At 48.7% G+C, this 22408-nt stretch overlaps 1 protein-coding gene across 1 annotated transcript in view; it reads left to right on the top strand.

Moving 5' to 3' along the window:
* The window catches only part of LOC102375671 (ubiquitin carboxyl-terminal hydrolase 43), a gene marked incomplete at its 5' end in the record, with an annotated part of 134091 nt that overhangs the window by 28487 nt on the left and 83196 nt on the right, over nt 1–22408 (top strand). The window contains one exon of the mRNA XM_014527269.2: nt 15033–15125. Coding sequence (XP_014382755.2) covers nt 15033–15125 — 93 coding nt within the window. The remainder of the gene's footprint in view (nt 1–15032; nt 15126–22408) is intronic.

Here is a 22408-nt window from a genome sequence, read left to right as displayed (position 1 = left end):
ACCGCAACAGGGATGGGGCCCCCTGCTGGGGCCATGACACCTGCCAGCTGTCGAGCAGATTGGTGCAGGGGAGTTCTGGGCCCCTGCCCCCTTAGCTGCTGACAGGCAAAACTCCTGCCAAGACTGTGTCTGTCCTGGGGAAGTTGATGGTCTGTATTGAGTCTTTCCTCTCCTTAGCCTGGGTTTGTAGGTGCTAATTGAAACTCATTAAGTCGTTATGTAGTAGCTAGGTCCTGTGTATCGAGCTGGTCCCTGGGTCCCTGGTCCCTGAGTGAATCATGATTGATTGATTGGTAACTGGGAACACAGCAGCTCAGCAGCCAGGCCTGCAGCAGTGTCTCCCCTCCCGCCCCGAGACAGACACAGTCAGTCCCACAGCACCCATGGCACCAGTTTTGCTTGTCCACAGCTTGAGGGGCAGTTCCCCCCAAACCCCTGCACTGATCTTCTTGAAACTTGGCAGGCTTTGTGGCCTCAGTAAGAGCTACCACCCCTGCAGTTTTGACCCCCCTGTGTTGTAACATACAGCCGTGACATGAGTATGGCTTTCAAGAATTTGGGGTGCTGTTTCCTCCAAATCCCTGCACCAATTGTCTTGAAACTTGGCAGGATTTATGCTCTCTGCAGAGTCTGCCACCCCTGAAAATTTCATCCAAATTGGACAAAAAACAACAAAGTTATAGATATTTTATTGATTCCCCATTATACCCTATGGCCGGATCTCCAAGGTGGCCCTGACCCGCTCCGGGAAGCCACTTCGACCCGGGTGTCGCTTCAGACCCCGAAGCATCCGAAGCTTCTCTGGATCCGAAGCTCTGTCCGAAGCCTCGCACAGCCCTAGTATCCGTGGCCCTGGAGCTATATCTGAATTCTGCAGTCCCTGTTCCAGTCTTGCCATGGGATGAAGAGCTCTTGCTGGGTGCATTTTAATCCTGTGAGTAAATGGGCCCAGCTCACAACAGCAGCCCATGTAAGAGCGGATAACAGGGAGTGGGAGTCGTGTTTGTGATGGATGAGTTTTGCCTCCATCTCTTATTGATGTTACACTGCAATAATTAGGCCTCCCTAATGATGGCCAGGAATCAATGGACCCATTAATCAAGGTGGTTTCTTTTCATGGATGCACATGGCATATGTTGGCATGCACTAAACTATTAGCAGTCCAGGTGAACACCACTGATGACAGCGGATTTATTCCAGCAGGGCTGGGGTCAGGGTGTGGTGGTGGGGGCAGAGGCTGACAATGTGAGGAGCTTCCCCTGCTTCCTGGGAGAAGCAGGAGCCCGAGCATGAAGGTAACTAACCTGGTAGAGCCCTGTATGTGCTGCTTTTTACTCTGGTTAGCCTCTCCTGGGGCTTGCGGGTAGTACCAGCCTCTGAAGGTCACCCCAACCTCCTGAAGAGCAAAACTGCAGCTTGCTTGCTCTGGAGCGGGGGCTGAATGCACAGGCCCTTGTGGATGACCAAAAGCATCAGTAGTCAGGCCTGAAGGGTACTGACAGCCATCCCCATCCAGAGCAGCTCCTCAGCCAAATTTTTCTGAGGTTTGGTGAGAGAGGGTCTGTGTGTGGAAAGGGAGAGGTATCTACAGGGTTGTGTGATTTCCCAGCAGCTCTGAAAGCACCCTTTTAGAGCTGCTCTTTACCTAAAAGAGACCTTTTAGGTAAGGGGTGGCACTAACAGGTAGTGCAGGGCATGCCCTTCAAACCTGGGCTGCTTCTCCTATTATCCTGCACACAGGAGCTTGGTGCTGGGTGGAGTCATGCCTGGGCTCCCGCTTAACCCCTGGCATTAAGTTCCGCTCCTTGCCCTTCTCAGTCCTCCATCCCAGAGTCACAGCACTTCCTGGCATTGGTGCTCCCTGGCCTTTGCAAGGGCCAGCCAGACTTAAGCCAGGAAGTAAAGGGTGGTCTCTGAGCAGCCCCTGCCTACCCCATCCTTTCCACCCAGGGTGTAGGCTGGGGAGTCTTTTTCCCACCCAGATACCAGAAGGGGACACAAGGGAGAAGGACACTTGCAAGCTGCCATTCACTAGCGAGAGGTGGGTAGGGTAGTACAGCCTGGGATTCAGATCCAGGCTGTGCTGCCTTCAACTTCCCACCTCTGAGAGGGAGAAGTTGGATTCCAGGCTCTCTGCTGTGTCTGGGTTGAGCTGAAATGCTGAGATCCTGCCTGCACTACAGGGAGCCTGCAGCTACTTTCATCACAGCTCATGGCTTACCTAGCCTCTCTGTAGTGCTGATCCCAGAGCCTGCTGCCTAACCCTGCCTCCTGTGCCTTGCTGGAGAGGAATGGGGGTACTTGAGGCTGTAGCACTGTGGTGCAGCGGGTCTCACAGGACTGTGGTCTCAATTCTGTGCATGGGGAGCTCCAGCTGTTCTGGGAGCTGTGTGCATGTACAGTTCCCATAAGGTGTAGCGCTGTGAAAGGCCCAGTACTGTGGAGGATGTTGTGTCTGATAACTGCTGCTGAAAACAGAATGGTAAAGTATGAAGAGAGGCCTTGATGGCTGGCCCTGGCTGGGGAAGGTACATCAGCTACGAGGGGTACTGCTGTAAGGGACCCAGTGGTGGACATCTCTATCAGCCCTTCCCTTGTTACAGATCACTCTGGTCCCCCGTATAAATTTAATGCATGTTCCCCATGACTGTACTTGGTCTTGATGCTGCCCTAGCCATAGCACGCTGGCTGTGAATGGGGGGGACCAAGGGAAGGGCACTTTTCTCTCCTCTTCCTTTTCCTCCATCCTTCAGTCTACAAAGGCTGGGAGCAATTATGGATTTAGACTCTCTTGTTCTATGACCTGATTTGGTCTCTTAACAAATTACATTGAGGATCCCTGGCCTAGCGCTAATATATCAGCTGTCTCCAAGGAGCGCCTGGGTCCTGTGAGACAAGCGAGATGGGAGTGTATTAACTCTAGTCCTGACAAAGCTGTCAGTGCTGCAGTTTGAAGGATGGCAGGGGTTAAGTCCAGTGCCTCATGGAGCAGAGGAGCCTGGTTCAGTGCAGTTACAAGATTTGCATATGCCCAAGGTACCAGCATCTGGTGTAGTGCTGCAGGGAGCGCTGCCTTCCTGGAGGGGTGGGGATCCCCAGACAGCCCTGTTGGGGCAGAAGACTACTCTCCCAGTAAAGCAATGGCCTGAGATATGGGAGTTCTGGAGTCAGTATCTGCCTGCTGCAGGCTCCTTATGTGATCTTGGACACGTTGTATGGCCTTTGCTCTGTAAAATGGGACTAAGGCCCTGTCTTGGATTGGAGGATTATGAGAATAATTGCTGCAATTATGGGGGTTTTATGTTCAACTTTACTGATTTTCCAGTGAGGGCAGTTTTTGGCTCTGCTGGCCATTTTGCTAGAGCAGGAACATCCAAGGTTTCCCCTTCTGCTGTATTTGCTCCTTTGTAAGCAAAGACAAGGAACTGGAGCAATGGCAGGTTCTGTAGGGTCATTGGTCACTGCCTGATTCTACTACAGTCACTGGGAGCACATATCTAGCATGTATTATATCCCCACAATACCAGATAGTGTGTGGAGAGATGGGTTTCATTTGGGAATGAATCCTTTCCCATAAGGATTCATTTTGTTCTGTTTATTTCTGACTTCATTCACAGGTCAGCCCTGCTGCTGTGACGCCCTGTGGAGTTGGAGGGAACAAAACCAGAGTCTTGAGCATATCCCTGGGGTTGCACAGGCGTGGAAAAACAGACCAGTCAAACTCTGAGGATCAGTGCAACGCATAGGGACCTCCAGAGGTCATCTAGTCCAACCTGTGCCTGAGGCAGGATCATTCCAATCCAAACCATTTTATACCAATCCATTGTCTAATCTGTTAGCAAAACCACATAGTCAACCCTGACAAAACTGCAATATGTAGGGCCCTGACCTGCTGGAAGCAAAGCAGGGGGACCATGGTGGCCAATGTCCTGCTGCTGTAAAGGTTGTTAATATACGCTCAAGAGATCCCCGGAAGGAGGCTACATCTCCCACTACAGAGGAAGGCAAAAACCCCCATGGTCCATACCAATCTGACTGTGGGGTAAAATTCCTTCCTGAGCCCAGATACGATAATTGGCCTGACCCTGAGAGGTGAGACCCTCTAGCCAGGAATCTGAGCCCACAACTTCCCTAGGCGCTCTATTGCACTCCCTCACCGAAGCCTAGACCCTCTCTGGAGGGCTCACCACCTGCAGGCCATGGCAAGCATTGTATGTCTCAGAGTGCTTCACAGAGGAGGTGAGCATCATTACCCCTGTATTCCCGAGGTAGAAAAACTGAGGCACAAAAGTGAAGCAACTTTCCAGAGGTTCATGGTAATGCAGGAGTGCAGCTAGAACTTGAACCCAGATCTGTACAGGCCAAGAGCAGTAGTGCAGGCACAGAACTGTGCTGCCATCAGGGACATTAGACATAAGCAGAGTGGGGCCCCCGTGGGGCACCCTCAAGGGACAGAGCACAGCAGGACCCTCTGCCCTACTCAGCAGAAAGTGGGCTACAGGCAGGATCTGGTCCTTGGGTCTGGGACCCGCTCTGCAGGGGCAGAGCTTGCTGCAAAGCTGCTTTAGCGCTGCTTGTGCTTTCTCTCTGCAGTCGCTCAGTGCATTCAGTGCACGCCCGCTCTTTGGTTGATCTTCCCTGTACTCCTCCTCTTGCTTTGCCATTCTCTTTAATAGCCCCTGACCCCTTGGTGATCTAGAGAGCGGCTGGCACTGCGTGGTGCCACCTTACCTGCAATGCATTTCAAGGCTATCTGATGACTGTTCTTTGTGTCTTTAGCTGCTGGATTCCTGACAAAGGCACCCTGGGCCGTGTACTAAGTGGAGAGATGGAAGGAGATGCATTTACTTTATTCAGACAGCCTCCCTGTAGCTCCCTGTTGTGCTGGGGATATTTAGCAGTCTTCTTGCTCCGACTCTCTATTGTTTTCTAGCTAGAACAGCTGAAATATTCTTCTTTTACAGACTCAAAAAAACTGATTTCCCAGACCTATCCAGGGGTAGAGCTCGGGTATTTAATCCTCTTTTGAATTTTCTCTTTATGGTGTGGGGGGAAGAATGCTGAGCAGGAATCTGGGAATGGTTTGTAAGCTGTCTTGGGCAGGGACCTCTCCTTTGCCTTGGGTTTGTACAACACCTAGTACAAAATGCTGCTGAGTCAAGACTTGGGCTCTCATGCACTGCTGCAATGCAAGCAAAAACAGTGTATGCTTTCCCCAGATACCTCATTTTCATCCCTTAGCCTGGACTCAAAGCAGCCAACTGTGGGATAAGAGAGTAGCTTACAGGTGTTGCTAGACTGGTTCAGACCACCAGGCCAGTCTTATTGTATAGCCTATCTCCTACAATGTGCAGTGCGGGCTGTTACAGAGAGAGACACTGGTGCAAAGTGCTGAGATGATGTTGAGGAAACATCCTTTGACTCCTCCATCACTTAAGCTCTTAGCCTGTCCCAGGAGCAAGACTTGCCTCTTTAGGAATTTTCCTGGCTATTCTTGTCTGTAAGTGTGTCAGCCTGTTCAGAGCCTTGTGTAGATCTTGGTCTCACCAACATGCAGCTTGTGAAACATTGTTTCCTGACATCAGATCTGAACATATTGCCTTCTGCTCTCATTTGTTATTCACTCATGTTGTACTGGTGTCCACAAAGCTAACACTACAGGCAAACCCTGTACGCTGGGTACATGTGGCATTAAGTAAGCATGGTTTTGCAGGTTGTTTGGCCTTGGGCGGGAACTCCTTTTACACTCGTGTGACTAATGATCTGGAGGGTGTAAAGTGCAGGGCTGTGAGGCAGGATCAGGAGGGTGGTGCATTGGGATTGAGCCAGGAGTAATAGGGTGGAAGCTAGGCTTCCAGCAAACCTGTTGAGTTCTTGCCCTTTCAGGCTGTTGCAGAACAGATCTTGCCCCTCAAAGGCTGACAGACTCCTGGAAGCACATCCGTGTTTCAACCGTAACCAGAACACAGTGCATTTTCCCTGCTGTGGCCAGTCAGCTTGTCCCATCACCTTCCCACACCAGGAATCTCAGAGATGGGGTAGTTGTACTTGGCCAAGCACAAGGATTGCCCTGTGGTCCCCAGGTAGGCTGAACACTACGGGAGCTGTTGGCTGTGAGATCTTACTGTGCGTAGAAGCAGCCTGGTGATTTGGGCTATTATGGCTGAGGTGACTAGTGCTGCTTATTGAGGCTGCCCAGCGTGTCTGACTTTAAGACCCTGTTTGTTGGTTGCTTATGATTTTGTCTGTTTGGACTCAAAAGTTATGCACTTGGCATGTGCCCCAGGCCAGCTTTATTGGAAAGCTACAGTTGAAACAATTATCTGTTTCCAAGATGGGATATGGAGAGATATCTTGCCTATGTTCAAAACATGCTGGTGACAATTTTTTTGAAAGCTCCAGTCCTTGGTGCCCCCTTTCTCTGGAACAAGGACTTGAAATCTGGCAGAGAGGGCAAAGTCCCCTGCTGCTGAAATGCTGCCAGAGCCCCTTGGGTCTGCAGGCTCAATCCAGTGGCTTCATGGGCCAGATGTGGCCCATAGGCTGTAGACTGCAGCCTACTGCAATGGAGAATGGCAGATATTATCTATCAGTGACTCCACTAGCTCAAGTGGCAAAGGTCTGTCCATCAGCTCTTAAAGCTCCATCCCTGCTGATGACCCTGGCGAGTCATTGTGATGCCACAGATGGGATTTCCATTCTCAACTTGCTCTTCTGAAAATCTCCCGTCTGCTCACAAAATGCTACATTAAACATCAAGGTTGCAAAGTCAAGCAACAGGGGTTCAGAACTGCCAAACTGAGGCTGCCCATTCAGCTGTAATTTCCCAGCCTTGTGCATATGCTTTCTGATTTGGTACTTAAACATAGTCATATATTTTAGGACCCCTGCCATGTTCGGTGTACAGGATGGATCTGTTCTAAGCATGAATTGGGGCGTGCAGGAGAGGAGGCTGCTGGCTCCCTGCCTCGTTTGTTGCAGAAAGTGTTTAATGAATGAGGCAGGAGACCACAGGGAGAGAAAAGAAGACAGTCTCATGGTTAAGGGTGCTGCCTTATGCTGCCCAGGAAAACTGGGTTCTGTCCAAGCTCCTGCTTCAGAATTGGCAAGTCACTTAAACCAAATTTAGAGGTGGTCACTATGCGTTCTTCCTTTTCTGACTGCCCAGCTTGAGCACCTGGGGTGTGATATGCAGAAGTACTTCAATCACAGCTGTAACTGCAGGTAGAAAAAGTTGTGTTCTGATTATAAAGTGCTATATAACGCTAAGACATCTGAGGTATCGGGTCCTAAGTATCTCAAATAGGGCATCCAAAAGTAAGAGACACTCCTGACCATAATCACTACCTCTGTTGCCCTCTAAAATGCAAATAACGTCCTCTACCTCACAGGCATGTTGTGGGTATCAGTAAAATCTATGAAGTATCTGGGTACTTTAGTGAGAGTTATAGATTAATTCTATTTTCAGATTAGAGATTGAATACTATGAAGTAAATGAGGCCTAGGGCCACCCATTGAACAGTGAAGAGAAAGCTAACTATTGGATAGCTGCTCCTCAAGCAAACACTGCCTGTCCTGGAGCATACAGTGCAGGGCACTAGTCAAAGGAGGTAGACTTGTGAGGAATGGCTATACTGATCTGAAGATTGAGACATGTTCCCAAAAGGTACTGTTTTACAGTACCTGGGCATAGATATAGGGCTCATTCAGACACAGTTCTCATGTCATGTTGACATGACCAGTGTGGCGGCATGGTAGGGCTGGAGAACCTGCAGAACATTCCCCAGCAGACTGTGCATCCTTGGTAAGTTAGCCTGGACTGGAGTCTCGAGTCTTGCGGTCCTGCTGCCCTAGGAGGTGTGTGCCTTACTGGCAATAAAAAAAGTCTACAAGCAAACCTGAGTGCCACGACTGCACCTTCTTGCCTGTGCAGGCATAATGCGGGTGGCTCTTAAATGTGCTGCTGAGCGAGGGGGAAATCACATCAGTCTTGGGGTTTTAATATCTGCCTGTTACTTCTGGCTAATCTTTCTTTTAATGAATAGCCTGTCTTGATAAGCAGCAACAATACGGATACAAGGAAGATCCACAAGTTGTGAGTGATGTTTAGGTCTTGGTGTATAATCCCCTCCTTGAGGTCTAACCCCCCCCCCCCCCAACAAACACACACACATACATGCACACCCTGTAGCACATCAAAATCCATTCATCTTTGGAACTAACTTTGGAGAGAGAGCAAACTCTTTGATGTGTGGCTGCCTCTTAACCGTGTAACAGTCTGAGGTCTAATCCGGAATTAGAAAAAGAAAGAAATCCAGAAGCTTAAAGATCTGGAGATGTGAAATCCTCCAAGTTCCCATGTGAAGAACTCTGCATATGTGAACATCTTCCGAGCCTACTCCATGGTGTGTGTAGTGCAGCCCACTCAAAAGGGGGTTGGGACCTGGGTCTTGGATTCAGTTCCAGCTTCGGTCACAGATTTCTTGTGTGGCCTTGACCACAAAGGGGCAGGGGGATTGTTAAAGATAAATATTTCATGGTGGAGAGATAGGAATACTGCAGTTATAGGTGCAACAGGAATACCTGGTTGCTTATGCCCTGGGAAAATTTTAACATGCACTAGTTTTTCTGTGTGCCTGGAGACGGGCACAGTCCTGTTACTTGGAGAGTGGGAGAGGAAAGACAACAAGTGGCTTTTAGGGACGTGTATATCAGACTAGGTCTGAATCAACCATAAATAGCACTTAAACCTGAGTCTCTCCTACCCCAGGAGCATGCCCTGATCCACTAGGTCCTGGATGTTCTTCAGTGGGGCTTTCCATGGAAAGGCAAAATCTCCCTTTTGTTCTGATATGGAAACAAATCGGATACAAAGGCCCCATTGTTTTCAAAGCACAGAATCCTTCCTAGGTCACTCTGGGGAGGGTGGCCTGTTCCATCCATGGCTGCTAGACTTTATGAAAGCTCAGGGGTAGCCTGTGCCCAGCATGCTGTGCCCTGGAGTCTCAGAGCTCTGGTGTGGACCTTTTGATCTGAGGGACACCACACACTCAAGGGACACAACACACTACAGCTCAGTCCTGGATTTAGACCCAGGCTTTGGATCTGCTTCCTGTACACAAGAACTGACTAGTGGTAGTTGTGTAAGCAATCCCAGGAGGGATCCCATGGCTCTGCACTAGTAGGCTGAGCTGGCCAGCTACTGAGGGGAACAAGCATTGCCACCATTTAGGGAAGCTCTGGCAGCTGCACCCACTTTGTGATCAGCATTGTCCACTGCCCACCCGCCCTACCCTACAAATGGCCTGCATCTGTCCAGCATAGTTCAGCCCTGATTCATGAGGCACACACACCACATGGACAGAATACCTGCAGTGAAGATGGTGTGGGGGCCATTCCCAGCTCCAGTGCAGAAGGGCTGGAGTGGACAGAGATTAACAGCCTTTAAAAAGCAATATGCACATATACAGTCTTAAATATGAGACTCATGTGTAGAATTACTTCCCTTCATGCTGTTGGAGTGAGCTAATGGGGTGGCTTTTTGATGTGTCAAAGGTACCTTCCCCTGATCAGCTGTAATTTTATCGCAGGCTCCTCTGTTCTATTGACTGCTTTGTGGGCAGCCAGCACCCACTCTAAGTAAAACAGTGAGTGTCACCCTATGAACTGGAACAGGCAGCTGCTGGTCACAAATGGTTTGTCAGTATTAGATGAATGGGTGCTAGGAGAGGAACGGCCCTATAATGGGAGAAACAAGGAGGAGCTGGGGAGCTTTGGGCTCCTATAACACAATGCTGCTGCTGGTCAGCAAAGGAGGGTGCAGAAAGACTGCAAGCACCTTACATGCAGGGGTTTTATAGCTGGAGACAGAGCTGCTATTGACCTTCTTTGCCATCAGTGGCATCTCCTTTCACCCTGAATGACAGTTTTTGAGGGATCAATTAAGAAATTAAAGATTAATGTATTTGGAATATTTGGATTGTGTCATAAATGCCTTCAAGGTAGCGGAATGGAAAAAACAAATCTAAAGAATGATCAATATCTAGAGACTTCTACACCAGGACCCCAATTCATGCTCTCATTTGAGCAAACCCAAGCGGCAGAGAGTCAATCCATAGGGAAGATTGTTCAGGCTCAGATCACTGTCCAGCTTGTGAAGCAGTCCATCTTCATTGTGAAAAAAGGGGAAAATGAAGGGGCGAGGAAGGGCTAAATGCAGCTGATACCAGAAAAGGAGAGGGGTTCTCCAGGTGAAATTCTCTGTGGGCTGGGGAGGCCCAGGACACCAGTCTGCAACTTGTGTGTTTGCTGGGCAGGTGTGTATAAGATCAGAGTGATTCCTATTAGCATGCAGAGCCAGTTGGCACAGCGGAGACCCACTCCCACGCCAACTCAGGGGAGCTGCACTAACAAGCACGCTGGCTCTCAATTGCATGCAACCCCTAGCACACCTACTTCAGGTCCTTCCTGGGCACCCCAGGACCTGTGTGTACACCATCACAATCAGGCATGCCTGCATGCATCTTTCCTATGCTATGTTCCAGATGTCACTGTGTTAGCAACTTACTGATTTTTTTTTTACTGGGGTCTCCAATGTATCTGGCCCAACAGACAGCTTGGAGCTGACCCACTCTTCCTGTGCTTTGGCTAGTGCATGATATCTGTGTCAAGTGCACCACTGCAAGCCCTGGGGTGGTTACAGTTAGAGCTGCTTTTGCCCAGTATAGCTTGTTCCCCTGGAAACACTGACTGCCTGATTTCCCTGCTATCCATACCTACAGCCATATGGCAGTGCAAAGATAGATGGGTTTGGGTCAAGTCTGTGCAAATACTCAGCACCTGCGCTCCCTGCCAGAATGGTATTGCTGGGGGCTTGTCAAGGGGAGCTGGCTGTGAATTGACCCTTTAGCCAAAGGCCTGGAACATCCCTAGCTGATCTCTGGCTTGTGCCTGAAGTCAGATAAATGAGCGAGAGCAAGAGGAGTGGAATATTAAGCATCAGTGGTCCCTGCCTGTGAGAGACCCAGTGGTGGGAGAACAGGTGACTGCAGAAGAGTAGTTAAGGGCCAGTCTCCAGCACTTGGTACATTGGGTCCTGAACGCTTGTATATACCTGTCCCTGCTCAGGGAGCCCCAGCAAGACGCTCTTTCAGCAATCCTGAAAATTCAGCAGGCCCAAAGGGGTGCACTGAACTTCAGAAAACATACTCCTCACTGCTTTTGACTCCCAGCAGTTCATCAGATCTGATGTGATTTTGACCTCCATGACCATGTTTAAACCCCCACGTGCTCTGTGGCTTGCTGAGCCTCAACCCCATGCCTTTACTGCAGCAGCTTTGTCTATAATCAGGTTATGTAGGTTTCTGATGAAAGAAATCGGATAGTGAATACTAAAGGCGCTGTGCCAGTCTCGGGAGCTTTTCTTCTGTATAAAATTCAGTTTATTTTGTACAGTTTTCACATTTGATGTGCACAGTGGACTTTGCACTGGCATCGTATAGTTTTGTCAGAGAAATTGTATGAAGAGCTGGCAGGGTTAGTAGATGGTTTGAAGGCGGGTGAGGCCCCTGAATAGGTTTGAGACACAGTTTGAGATTACACATTAAACTTATACATGGTATATAGCAAAGCAAAAGATCCAAAGCAAAAGAGTTAACACTGACATCGTTAGCCTCCAGAGTTAATGACCCATTGGGACAAACAGGACATTTGTCTCTAAGTCCTGTTGTGTCACTTGGGAGAATGCCACTGCACTGTGCTGTGTTGAGTGAGTAGATCCCAAAATATGTTTCAGAAATGTGAGAACTAGATGCTTCTTTTTAAAATGAGAATTGAAGACTAGAGCTTGGTCAGGCAGCAAGAGGTGACTTCTGCTGCACATCTCATGGTCCCAGCTTTTCTCTCATCTCTAGTGAACCTGTGTGCTACTGGTAGCCATGTGGAGCCAGGCTGAACTCAGTGCAGTGATCAAATGGAAAAGATAAAGGCAAACAGTAGTACGCACTGACACAGATCTTTGCTACTTTGAACTTTGACAAGAAAGACAGTGTTGGCCTGATACTTTTGTCTCTGACTTCAGGGCAGGTTGTGACCCCTTTATGGCACTGTCAGTGAGACAGGGATGACACTGTACTCGCAGTTAACATCTCTGCTGCTGTTTCCTGCTGCGTGATGAAAGGGGGCACACACTAGGCTGAGTGTGGGCATGTAACTGTTTTAGCACCCAAGTGGTAGGGGAGAAAGGGAAGCAATAGGTAAATGGAAAATGTATCTCTCTACTGGCTATGTTACAGCCTGATGAGGTCTTTGGCATTGTAATCCCAATCAGGAGGCCCTTAATGGGCATTTGATCATAGAGTTGATGACATTGGTTGTGCTTTAGCACGTAACAGGGAAGACCACGAGAAGGTTGTCATCTTCTTCCCCACTCTAGCACTTGTTTTCTCTGCAACAGAACATTACTCCCCTGTCTGGAATAAAAGCGTGCACACAAAAATTGTTGATACACAGTTAAATGCAGCTACTTGGATTATATCAGGAATGTTAAAAAGTACACCATTGCCATGGCTTCCAGTCTTAGTGAACATTGCTTCCCCACAGCTCCGCCGTGATTCTGCACGTATGAGGGAATACCATAAAGCGATCGGTAACCTAAACATCCCAATCAATAAGGACATTACTACACCACCACTGGATAGGCTCAAATCTAGAAAAACCTTCTGGAAATATGCCACAAAGCTCTATGACGATGACAAGAGCACCAAAGAACTATAGAGGGAAGCCTGGGCAAATACTAACTTGCCGCAGAAATACATTTTCAGTGACCCTACAATCCCCCAGCCATGATATGACCTACTGAGAATGATATGGTCCTCTCTGAATCACATCTGGACATTTCATGGAAAATGTGGACTCCTGCTCCATAAACAGAGAATCAAAGGGAGTCCAGGTTGCAATTGTGGTATGATTTTCAGAAGGTGCAACACATTGTGAACAATGCCCAATTAGATCACTTAATGGCAGTCTAAAATCACTCCATCCTGAAGCAGTCAAATGGTTATTAAATTTAGATATTAATCTATGAATGTTGTAATCCTAAAATGTCATACGAAAGAAGAAGCATGGCAAGATGCATCACTGTGCCATTGCAGCTCACCAAAAGGCCCCCAGGCAGGCAACAGTGGATTTGCTCTGTTGTGATGTTTCTTATCAGGATCCCTCCTCTTGCTGCCTGATCATAAATCCACGCACCCTGAGTATAGCTGGCAGCCACAAACTGTCAAATTCAGTATGCTGTGCTGCAGACGTGGGTGGCACATAGGGAAATGATCTGGCTGTTTATAGCCTGGCAGAGACATGAAAGCTGCTCAGTTTTCATCTGCTGCCTTCATTTGGTTAACACATGGATGGACATTGACCTTGTCTTCTCTCACAGCTTTGTTCACTCTAGCCATGGGATGTCAGTTTTGTCTACTCCCCCATCGTGATCCTTGCAGCAACCAAGATCTGACTCTCTCACCAGCGCTGCTCCTAACCCAGTAGCAAAGCTAACACTGTTGACCTTCTTGAAAGCACAGAGGTGGAAAGGGATCTTGCAGTCATTATTGACTCCAAGATGAACATGAGCCGCCAATGCCAGACCACAGCCAGCAAGGCGAGCCGTACCTTGTCATGCATCCAAAGGTGCATCTCAAGCCAGTCCAGAGAGGTGATACTCCCCCTCCATGCGACTTTGGTCAGACCGCAGTTGGAGTACTGCGTCCAGTACTGGGCGCCGCACTTCAAAAGGGATGTGGCCAGCCTGGAGAGGGTTCAGAGGAGGGCCACGCGCTTGGTGAGAGGGCAGCAGGACAGGCCCTACGAGGAGAGACTGAAGGACCTGAACCTGTTCAGCCTCAGCAAGAGGAGGCTGAGGGGGGACCTGGTGGCTGCCTACAAACTCATCAGGGGAGATCAACAGCAAATAGGCAGAGCCCTTTTCTCCCCAGCACCACCTGGGGTGATGAGGAACAATGGTCATAAGCTGATGGAGAATAGGTTTAGGTTGGAAATCAGAAGGCAATATTTTACAGTTAGGGTGGCCAAAATCTGGAACCAGCTTCCCAGGGAAGTGGTCCTCGTCTCTATCTTGGGCATTTGTGACCCCAGCATTCATTGCTGCCTGTGGCAGGGGGTCAGGCTAGATGGTCTGTTCAGGTTCCTCCTGACCCTAGCTACTATGATACTATGACCTGCTAATGATCTAGTGTTCCTTTTGGAGTTGCAAGCAGTGATGCCTGTTATCTACATTGGGTAGCTTTGCTTGAGTCAAATGACCATGACAGTCTTCCTTCTCAGGTCTGTTGAAGCTGGGGTGCCATGTGCCCAGAGAGGGCATTTGCAGTCTGTCATCCTGCTGCTGCAGGTGGTGCCCCAGTGGCATAGGTGGCAGGCTGGCTTGGGGCTGGATTAGGATGCGAAAGAAGCAATTGAAAACCCAGGTTTATTTTTATTTGTGCCTCTCTCAAGCCTGCAAGGAGAATTAGCTCTGGAATTTGGTAGAAGATTGGTAGGAAGCAGAAGTTAAAGGGAGCAAACCTGCTGTTTGGCAAGACTCTCCAGCTGAACTGCATTCATGTCACCTGCAGGCTGGACTGATAATGGATGTTCATGGGAGCAGATGGGGAGAGAGCTGTTGAAACCATGGAGTGAAACCAGCAGTCACCAGCTGAATATCAGGAAGTACTCCTTAAAAGGTGACTTTGTGCACTAGGGAAGGGCTGAAAACTGAATGGCTTAGGTCTTTTCTATCCAAACTGGGATGGAGAGCACAATGTATTGTGCATTGCTGGGTGCCTGCAGGGACAGAAATGGGGTGAGTTAAAAACGACGGTGTTCTCTAATACTGACCTCCATGATTCAGCCCACTGGCATAGGATCACAGGCCTTAGCAGGGCAGAAGCATATCAATCCCTTTAGCATTTCCTCCTCTATGGTGCCTGGCTTGTATCTGTCCATGTTTATTCTGACCATGGTTTCTTGTTTCATTTTAGGTCCTCCTTGACTTGTCCTCACTGTCTGAAGCAGAGCAACACCTTTGATCCCTTCCTGTGTGTGTCATTACCCATCCCCCTGCGCCAGACCAGGTATGTGAACATAGTGCCCCTCTGTGCTCTGCACAGTTTCCTTTGTCCAATAAAAAACCTCCCTGTCTGAATCCCTCTTCTCTCTTCTTACTCCATCATCTGATCCCTGCACAGCTCTAGGGCTCTTGCTGTCCTGGGAGTCTTGCAGAGTGTCAAGTGAGTCCTGGTCAGGCCAGGTGTCTTACTGAATAAGATGGGGCTGTTTGTCAAAATGATTGAATAGGATTAAGTTGTATTACAGTACCTTATTCCCAGATGCCCAGGTTCAGATCTACCCCACTAATGATCTGTCACAGTTTTTTCATTTGAAGTGCAAAAGCACCGTGAAACCTGCCAAAGCCGTGACCTGGGACTGGAATTATGAGAATAGCTGATCTAAAGGTTCACAAGCTGGGCTGTGCCTGGAAATCTGAGCTCGTGACAGCAGGGGGGCCAATGGTTGGGATGGAGGTGGAGCTGCATGTGGAGGCCAGAGTTGGAATAGCAGTTCGAGCTGTGGGTTGGATTGAAGACCATTAGCAGAGCTGGTGCAGGGTGGGGGGAGAATCTAGGCCTGGGATAGCTGTGGGGCTGTGGCTCAAGACAACAGTCAGCCTAAGTGTGTTGGATCCCATGACTGGACGGCGAGGGAGTGTGCAATAATCTTTGGTAAAGCTGTAGAAGTGAGCCAGAGGGTCCAGGACTGGAACAGCAGAGGAGTGTGGTTGCTCATGCCTGAGGTGCACTGGTTTGGCTGCAGCTGTGTTGGGGAAGTACTTGCCAGCCTGCCATCACCACACTGGACCTGCTTGTGCAGGCCTGGAGGGACGCATGTTCCCCATGTGAGGGGCAGGGTTTGTTCGGCATTACCCATCCTGCTTCCTGGAGTAGCCAGGTCTGGGCACTGGAATGAGTCAGGGGAGTTCGTTCACCTGGGCTTCAGCCCACCACTTTGACTGGGGAGCGTGTGCTCCCACTATGGAGCTCTCAGCTTCTTCACTAAGTTCAACTGCTCCCTCTTGGTCTCGGGGCACTCCAGTAAATGAGCATTTCCTGGTGTAGGTGAAATCATGCAAACCTGCAGAGAAAGGTAGGGTAGAAAATGAAAATTTCTATTTATATTGGTTAGCAGCAAAATAGCCATTTTCCTACCAATCAATTCATGCTTTCCTCTGTGAACTACCAGATATTTCCTACTTATCAGCTGTTCCCACACTGTCTGATTAGGATAAAGATTACAGGCTTCTCTGGGATCACCGTTCTGGCCCCCAGATATTACTGGCGAGAGCTGTGTCCATCCACTTGACAGGATTTACTGTTCCAAAGAGAGCAATTCTCACACTTTGCTGTTAGCTCCTGCATTTATTATTTATTCCAATGTCAGCATTGAACTGATAGACTTGACTGGTAAGAATTTACTGCAGCAGAAAGTCCATTTGACAAGCATTTGCTCTGAACATGGCTCTGGGCTTCATTTTGATCCACAACTTGAATATGCTTTTAGTTCAAAAAAAAAAAAAACCTGGAAAAAAAACCCAACAAGAGGAAGATGTCTGCCCTGGCAGTCAGAACTGCTGAGTTTTGCTGGCCTGGACGCATGCAGTGCTGCTCCCCTTAGCTCTGCAGAGTGAGAGGTAGCAAGGCGGTTCTGTCATCCTTTCTTTCTACAGCACCTAGCACAATGGTCCATGTCTGGAGCTCTTGGGTACAACTGTGGGACCAATAAATAATGCTACCACTAATAATAAACTTGTTATTTCAACTGGGACTGGGAGACCTTTATGAGGCCGAAGAAATGTTAAAAGAGGTGGAATGCAAACTCCAGATGGCATTGGCATTTGAAGCAATCCTTTGCTTTTACAGATGAGGGCTGTTGGAGTAGAGCACCCCACAGGACCATGTTAACAGAGTTGCTAGGGGCTCATTTCAGCTTTACTGCTAGTTGGAGCAAAGAACAGTCCAGTGTTGTCCATGTCCTTGGTTTTGCCTTGCTGCTAGGGTGGTGACCTGCCGAAGCCCTTCACTGGGTGCAGGTTACTGCTTCTTTGTGCTGGTTGAACTGCAGTTTGACAGCTGTGCAGGCTGTGTGCTGGGCCTTGGGGAGTCATGTCCTCACTCATTTGTGTGGGAAGGGGGATTGCAGCAACTAGATAGCTGCCCCCAGTGATACACAGGGAAGAAGGTGTTGCACTTCTCTAAGTTGTGCAGAAGCACAGCCAAGAAAGTGTTTGGATTTTTGCTGTCTGGGGTGGAAAGTCCTTGGGTGAATATGGGAGCATGAGATGGAGGTGAAGCTTATGGCTTCTCACAGCACCAGTGTGATGCATCTGAGTTACTGCAGCGCAGAGAAGTTAGTGGTGAGTTCTGCAGGCAGGAGCCCAGTCCAGCTCCATGTGTTGTTCCCTGTGCATTGCTGTGGACATGGCACAGCTCCTGAAGTGGCTTCAGGGAGATGTGATGAGTGTATCCAGAATAGCAATTAGAGCTCCTGTCCCTCCCACAGGAAGACCAGCTGCTGATTTCCCATCATACAGGTGCATTTTCAGGCCAGAGGAATCGGGAGGTGATCCTGGCTGACCTCTTTTCTGTATGACGGTAATGACGGTAACTGCTTTACTAAGTTACCTCTGTGCTGGGCCAGATCTTATCAGGTCAAAGCACATTTTTCAACAAGGTCTTCTCTCCTGGGGGCTGTATGAGACAGATAATCCATTCCTCCCCTGGGAAGTCATTTCAGGGGCCAGTTACCTTCCCCAATAAAAGCATGCACCTTTATTTCAAATTTGAGCAGCAGACTTGCTAACCCCTGACTTCCAAATCTCATGAGTCAAGCCTGAAAAATCAGGAGACTGACTTAAAACATAATGACTTTTAAAAATATATGTTCTTCTTTACGTTTCCAAATCAGTAGGTCACACTCAGGTCACACTTTCATACCTTTCTACAAAGTCAGAGGGATTCAGAACTTAATTGATTTCATGAAAGCAGAGACTTTTACATAATCACATGACTCCAAGCACTGGGGCTTTAAGAAAAAACCCTCATTATTATAAGAGCTGATGGCTTTGATTCAGGAAGAAATTAAAATCAATAAAATTTGAACTCCCCTCTGAGACTGATGTAAAATACAGACTCAGATCACTGTTTTAATGTCAGGTAGCTCAGTTTACTCTGAGGTTAAAAGCGAGTACTGCTTACTTCCTTTGCCCTTGAGACATATCATTTGTAGTAGAGTAACGTCTAAGTGCTTCTGATAAGATCAGTGCCCCAGGCTGCTAGACACTGCAGAGGCATGCAGTCAGAGGTAGCATCTGCCCCAAACAGCTCATATCTGAATAGGGAGGACAGGGAAAGGATGGGAAGAAGAAAAGAAGAATATGGACTTGCAAGTCACGCAACCAGCCAGTGGCAAAAAGAATGGCTTATGTCCCAGCATAATGCCAGAAATCCACACTGCCTCTTAAACCTGGGTCCTCCCCCCAGTTCATCACTGAACATTGTCCATGCTGGGCCTTGGGGCCTGCAAGGTATTTTGGAGAAAAATCTCAAGGTTTGGGGGCATAGCTTCACTTATCCATCCCAACTGGATGCACTGCAGTAGCTGTCTGAAGCTGCCCTAAAGTGTGGAATTAAGACTAGGCCAGGCCTAAGGGCTCCCAGTGCCAGCACTCGCTTGGGGCAGGAAGGTGTCAGCTGTCTGTGTTGTTAATGCTGTCTGTGTGGCATCTACACAAGATCACCAAGCCCAGGCATAATTGCTATTGGGCTGTCGGGCTTGGGGTGTGTGTAGCAGACCTGCACCTGTGTGAACAGAGAGCTGAAATGATGAAACAAGTTGGAGCTAGCTCTCACTGGCTAATCCTGGTCCTGTTGCAGCTGACATCCCAAACCAGGTTACTTGGGGAGTTATTGTCCAATGAGTTTGGCATTTCCTTCCACTGCGTAATGTGTTACTATATACACTAAGCCACTGCCTGCCTATTCTGGGATTCTTTTTAAGACCCAGTCTCGCCTGGTCTTTTATATAGTGTTTGCTTCCACTCAGTGTCATTTCTTTGTGCAATAAATCTACCATGCTCTGCTGCACAGCTTGGCTTTTCTGAATTGATACTATCATTATTCCTCTGGGGGTTTTCATTGACAGATTTAAATACTGTATAAACCTATCTGGCAGAATTCACCAGGTCCTGCCTAACCCTTGGTTTTGCACCAGTGTCACTGTGCTAAATTATTCGTTTCCTTGCCTGATTATTGGCTGATAGTCTGGAGATTGACATTTTGGATGTAGGGGAAGTTCCTCCAATAGGGCTGGATTCTAGAGCGGAAAGATTTGTGCTCATGCCTGAAAACATGCTGCGCTATGGGTGCAGTCTGGGGGGATTATCTAGGGACCTGTCACCGGTGTTGAGTCAGAAGCTAGGGCTCCAGTGGCAGCATGGCTGAGAGAGATCTTCTTGCCTGCCAGAGCACAATGGAGTCCTCATAGTGAGAGAGTTATCCAGTATGTCTGCAGGACACAGGCTTTTGCCCAGCCATTTCCTTTCCAGGCTTCCAGTCTGAGCTCAGAGCTGTTGTAGACCTGACACAATCCCTTATTTCGCTAGATGCAGCAGTCCAGTGGGCCAGATAATTAGCTGTTTGGACAGATGTGCATGGTCCACCACTTTCCTAGTCCAACTGAAGTAGAAGCCCAAGATAAATACGTGTTCTGTTCTGTACCTAATTTTTCTTTTTCTGTAGGCCCTTGAAGGTCTGGATGAACCTGCTTCATGAACTCCTCCTTCCCCACCCCTCAGCTCTGGGTCCTAATAGGTGCTCCCCTGCATGTTGTTAGTTGCTTCAGCTGCGGAGCATGGATATACCAGACAGGTAGTCTCCAGGGTGATAGCAGGGGCAGTAATCACTTCATTGGGGGGCACTGACCAAGGCACACTCATGTTAGTCATCTTATAAACTAATTCTGCATGTACACAGCCTATGTTGGAGCTAGTATGTGACGAGGACATGCTGCACCTAGGAAATATGGTCTTACATAGGTCAGGACTTGTCTGTGCAAAGAGCTATTCAGGGATACCATGTTTTTTCACACACCACATGTCCCTGAATAAGATGTTCATCTTGTTTTTGGAAGATGGAATAAAGAAACAAAGATCTTGCTCTGAAAATACCACTAAGAACATTATTTTCATGGAGAAGACAGACAGCTGTAGTAGGGATGGGACCAAAAACCGGTGGCTGCTCTGTTAACCTTGTTCCTGCAGAATGAAGCAGGCACTGCTGTCTGAACTGAATTGTCTGGCTTCTCTTCTCTTCTCAAGCACAGCTGGGTGGGCAGACAGCAGCACCTTCCAGGTCAGCTGAGGGCCCATCCAGCTTGAGAACAGGGGCCGGGTAGTTTGGCTTCAGCAGGATTGAGCCCTCTGCTCCCTGCAGTTCCTCATTTAAGAGATGCACACAAATTCCCAGCAGTTCTTTTTTGGAAGAAAGGTGCAAGTTGTATTTGAGTAAATACAGTATCAGGCCTTGAATAACTCCTGCTGTACACAAGACCTAAATATCTCAGTTCCCATCTGTATGGTGCAGATAATGGCACTGCCTAGCCTCACAGGGTGTTGAGGTCAGGTGGGTAACAGCAAGAAAACTGCTGCTCAAACACCACAGTACTGGAAGCCAGAGAAATGCAACAGACAACAGTACCTTGAATTGAACCCCAAAGGCAGCCAGTTTGGTGTGTGCCCTGGGGTGAGTGCATCAGCATTCTCTACCCGTGAAACCCCACTTCAATTTGACTGTTTCTTGTTAAGTTCAGATCTGTTTGAGCTTGTGAAGGTGTTGGGATGTGACAATGGAGACCTCTCGTGTTTCTGAACCCTCCTGCCCTCAGTAGCCCAACCTGCTGTCCCTGGAAGGTAAGCACAGCATAGGCAAGCTGGTTCTTCTGCTCCCTTTCTGGAGTGCAGAGGCATATCTTTAAAGGGGGTGATATCATGGGGTCCTGCCAATGCAGCGTCTGGCTGGCAGACCAGTTGGCTCCAGTGCAGCAGAGCACTGCAGACAGTGTCATCTCCCAGGCCACATTAAAGGCCCTGGCACCAAGGGCTGCCCCTGCTAGCCTGGCATTAGCTGCTGTCAGCCTGTGGACAATAAAACTTGCTCATTCATCTTAAAGGTTAAAGAAGAATGGGACTGGAGTGCACTGCAGACAGCTGCAGGCACAGCAGCATCTCTGAGAGCTCAGTGAGGGAGGGGACATCTTACGTTACTGTCAGCAGTCAAATGCCTTGAGTGTCTCTGTACAATAATGCTATTGTCAGGCTGCCTGGCACCACTGCTAAATGAAATGTAAGTGCTACATTAGGGAAAGCATGATCTGGCAGCAGCTTTTCTCTGTCAGGCAAAGCTGAGCCTGTTGGCAGGGAGGGATGGATAATGCACAAAAGGAACCCACACTAGCCAAGAGTGAACAGCAGCCCCCATGGGATGTATAGGAGATGCCACCTCCCAACTGGTTGCAGTGTGGCCGAATGAGATTTCAGAACCCAAACTGCATCCAAGTATCTTGACAACTCTGAGCATGGCACTGGCTATTGGAGAAGAGCTTCCCTTGTCTTTGGAGTAAGAACCAAGCTAGGTCAGCACTAGTCTCTGCCAGGGTGGGCTTCCATTACTGTACTTTGGCTGGCACTCCTCATGGTAGGGCATGACAGTGGAGGATGGCTGGCTCTGAATTTGTCACTAAGCCCTAGCTTGGCTTTGCGGTCAGGCCAGACCTGTCTTTTTGTGCATATGTGGTTGTGAAGCCTCCAGCCAGCGCTCTGCTGGCACAGTAATTGGGATGCTCTGATATATTAAGAGACAGGATGTGACTGAAGGAGAGGGGACTCCCTGTATGGAATGATAATGCTTTCCTAATCTTTGCAGAGCCCCACTAGGTCTTGCACCCTGAATACCAAGATGATGTGGGGGTGGGGTGACAATGCAGTCATTTTGGTGCCAAGGTCTGTATGGGATGCCTGCTGGCATAGCTGCAAAGACTGCTCTTGCTTCCCTCTGCTCAGGGGAGCTGTATGGAGTACTTGGATTGATGTCAGACCAGTGCTGCTTCCAGCATCAGCTGCAGGAGAAACTCCATCCTCATGTTGCTCAGGTGTCACAGCTGTCCAGCTTGAAGTCACAGATGTGTACCTATTTCACGCCCATTTCTTGATATCTCAGTGTCTTGACATCACTGTGGTAGTGTTTGGTGCACTGACAGACCCTCCCTAAGCCTGCCAGGAGATGTACTAGGTCAGTTCCTGCCCGGA

This window comes from Alligator sinensis, unplaced genomic scaffold, assembly GCF_000455745.1.
Source record: "Alligator sinensis unplaced genomic scaffold, ASM45574v1 scaffold1878_1, whole genome shotgun sequence".
Lineage (NCBI taxonomy): Eukaryota > Metazoa > Chordata > Crocodylia > Alligatoridae > Alligator > Alligator sinensis.
Note: the sequence above shows the minus strand (reverse complement) of the source record. Positions and strands in the feature narration are given on the sequence as shown.